Raw genomic sequence first — 3,740 nt, forward strand, 5'->3', positions numbered from 1 at the left:
GGACCTCTTACCTTCTACAACTCGCTTTCAATTTCTGAAAGAGGAAGCAGTTTGGCTTAAAGCTGAAGACTTTTACCTACTGATAGGGAAGCAATATTTGCAAATCATATAGCCGATAGGGGGTTAATAGCCAAAATATATAAGGAAAATATATAAGAAATATATAACTCAGTAGCAAAAAACCAAACAATCCAATTAAAAAATGGGCAGAGGATCTGAGCAGACATTTTTCCAAAGTAGATATACAATGGTCAACAGGCACATAAAAGATGCTCAACACCTCATCATCAGGGAATGCAAATCAAAACCACAATAAGATGTCATCTCACGCCTGTCAGGATGCCTGTTATCAAAAGGACAAAAGATAGCAAATGTCGCGAGGATGTGGAGAAAAGGGAACCCATGTGCACTGTCAGTGGGAATGTAAATTGGTGCAGCTACTATGGAAAACAGAATGAAAGTTTCTCAAAATTTAAAAACAGAATTACCACATGATCCAGCAGTTCTCCTTCTGGGTATTTATCTGAAGAAAACAAAAACACTAATTCAAAAAGCTATTTGCACCCGGGAGTTCACTGCAGCTTTATTTACAACAGCCAAGATATGGAAACAACATAAATGTCCATTGACAGATGAATGGACAAAGAAAATGTGGTGTATATGTCCACACGCGTGCGCACGCACACACACACACACACACACACACACACTGGAATATTATCCAACCCTAAAAAAGAATGAAATCTTGCTATTTGCAGCAACATGAACTGCCCTGGAGGGCATTATGCTAAGTGAAAGAAGTCAGACAGAAAAGACAAATACCATACAATCTCATCTACATGTGGAACCTTAAACACAAAACAAGACAAACAAACAAAGAACAGCAAAAAAACAGCCTCACAGATACAAAGAACAGATTGGTGGGTGCCAAGGCGGGGGAGTGTTGAGGGGATGGGGAAGTGGGCAAAATGGGTGAAAAGGGTCAAAAGGTACGAACTTCCGGCTATAAAATATTTAAGTCCTGGGGATGTGACATACAGCGTGGTACTGTAGTTAATAATACTGCGTTGCATATTTGAAAGTTGCTAAGAGAGTAGATCTTAAAAGTCTTCATCATTAAAAAATATTTCTGTAACTATGTATGGTGACGGATGTTAACTCGAGTTATTGTGGGGATCATGTCCCAATGTATACAAGTATTGAATCATTATGTTGTACACCTGAAACTAATAAATGTTATAAGTCAATTATACCTCAATACAAAATTGCCCAAAAAAGCTGAAGACTTTTGTGCATCGGCCTGGCCGAGGGCTGAGGCAGGCCCTTGTGCGCCTGTGCGTCACAGGAGGCAGGAGACTGTGTCCCAAGCCCTCCTTCCTTGTTCTGGAAAAGATCTCGTCTCTGATCCCTCCTTTGTCAGGACAGGCTGACACCGCCCTCCTCCTCCACCCTGAGGGTGTCAGGAGCACAAGGTGAGAAGCTAAAGGTGGTGGCAACTCTGGGAACTTGCGCCTGAACCCAGGATTTGGGCCAGCCTAAAGGTGTGTGTGTTTGGTGGTGGCAGGAGGATGGCGGTGGGAAGGATGCTGGGCCTGACTAAGTGTGACCTAGGCCGTGACCAGACAGAAAAGGAAGCAGAGTTATACCCTTTCTGCTAAAACTGGTTTTAATGAAGGCTAGCATGGCAGGAGGCAGACTCAGCTAGCTGAGCATCGCCCTCTCTGAGCCCTTCCTGGAAGCTTTGCTCACCACTGTCACTCTTGGAAACTGTTCCCCAAGACGTTCAATCTAATCCGGGTTACAATTCTGAGCAAGCGGTTCACTTGTTCTGCCCCCCAATAACCCAGTAGCTGCTTATTCCACATGTACTCAGGGGAGAGGACCTTGGAGGGTTTGTGGTAAAGCAGGTATTTGTTCAGGTGACTCTCCTCAAGCCACACGGCATCGATGTCACTGTTTTTGTCGACCATCATCGCCTGGTAGCAGGCCTTGGTGAGCCTGTGAACCTCTGGCACGGACCCCCCAAATAAGGCCCCTGTGTAATAAAAGTCCCCCTCATCTTCAGGAATCTGGGCTTGTGACTGAGGCCGCCGTTCATAGGGGAAGTTGTTCCGACTCAGCCCATAGAAGCCAGGATGGAGGGTGCCAAACAAGGAGGCGAGGATCTCCACGCCCACGTGCTCAGTAAACTTCATTTTCCCATCTGCACACACAAGGTAATCCACCTCCCGGTGGAAACGCTGCTCAGAAAAATTGCTGATCACCTCCATGCTGTGCAGGGAGATGTCCCGCCAGCTGGAATAGCTCTGGACCTTGAGGATGACCATCTGCCTTCCGTTTTGGAGGGGAATGCGAGGAACATGGTCAGGGCGGTCAGTGAAAATGTAGTAGTTTACCTTGTAACCCACCATGAAGTGCCTCTCTGCGGTCTCCAGGAGCTGCTTCAGGTAGATAATGTTTTTCTTTACAGCAAACACGGTCAATCCAATGGTGGTGTTCTGGAGCCGGAACCACTCATTCAGGATGTCAATATTGAAAGTTCCCTCCCAGATGATGGGAGCCAGCCAAGGAGTCACGAGAAGGACGTCTTCCCTAGGGAGTGCTAGCACTTGTGGCTGGGGATACACCATCCTTGGTAAATTTACATCTTGTAGGTCATGGCGTTCTCTAACAGCCACGCTTGCCCCAGCCTGGATGTTTTCTAGCTTCTGGGCTCTCGGTTTCAGGTAACAATAGCCAAAGAAGGCCAAGGCAAGAGCTATTAGGAGAAGAAAGGTCACTCTACGAAGTGAGCAGCATCTTTGTGTCCCAGCCAATATTGGCAGTAGCTGGGCCATACCTGCACGATCAAAGGATGCCACCTCTTGTCTCCTTTACGATATGAGGGTACTCGTCTCGCCTAGCTCCACCCTCAGTGGTGTCTTTGAGGCATGGTGAGGCTAAACCCCTGACCCTAAAGCGCCCACACCCCCACTCCCTGCTCACTACTCTAGCAGCCCAGGCTCCCTGGAGGCCTGACCCTGGCGGAAGGGGGCACCTGAGCACGGGGGCATTCTGGCATGCCCTGCAGAGGAAGACAGGATCTAAACAGACCTGGTGCTGTCAGAGTAACGAGGTGCAGGCCTTAGTCAACAGACAGCTAGAACTGAAGGACCAGCCTGCAGGAGAGCAGTCAGGACTCTGGAAATGGGCTCAGGGGACTGGCTCGAGGGAGGCCACTGAACAGGTCAAGGACAGAGATTGTGATGAAAGCAGGGCAGGGCAGCAGCCACCAGGGAGTCTAACCAGAGGTTCGGGGCTGGTACTCGGGCCTTCCCTTGACACTTACTAGCAGTGTGCTAAGCACTGGGTTTCCTGAGAAATCCATAGGGTCAAGATCAGACTCTCTTCAAGATCACAACCATCCAGGCTAATGTGGGCCATCCTTCAGGATCCCTGATTTGGGAGCCATGGTGGAGGGGACAAAAGATCTACAGATCAAGGATTGTTTTCCTTCATTCCCTTAATTCCCCCCAAATCCCATGACTATTAACTTTTCAGGTACCAAGTCTTACACTGTTGTTAGGAATCGGCTGCTAAGGTTAATGCGCATTATCTCATTTAATCCTTACAAGTCTGGAGGATAAATGCTACTTTATCCTCATTGTACAAATGGAGAAACAGGCTCAGAGAGACGCGTGACTGGTCCATGCCCCATGGCTAGCTGTAAGTGCTCCAACCAACCCAGCGACCAGACTCCA

General features: G+C 47.9%; 1 protein-coding gene across 1 annotated transcript; it reads right to left on the reverse strand.

Moving 5' to 3' along the window:
* Positions 1 to 1,754: 1,754 nt before the first annotated feature.
* Positions 1,755 to 2,837, reverse strand: LOC124250400 (histo-blood group ABO system transferase-like). The gene has a single exon (XM_046682196.1). The coding sequence runs from the start codon at positions 2,835 to 2,837 to the stop codon at positions 1,755 to 1,757; it is 1,083 nt and encodes a 360-aa protein (XP_046538152.1).
* Positions 2,838 to 3,740: the final 903 nt, after the last annotated feature.

Source organism: Equus quagga, chromosome 13, assembly GCF_021613505.1.
Source record: "Equus quagga isolate Etosha38 chromosome 13, UCLA_HA_Equagga_1.0, whole genome shotgun sequence".
Classification (NCBI taxonomy): domain Eukaryota; kingdom Metazoa; phylum Chordata; class Mammalia; order Perissodactyla; family Equidae; genus Equus; species Equus quagga.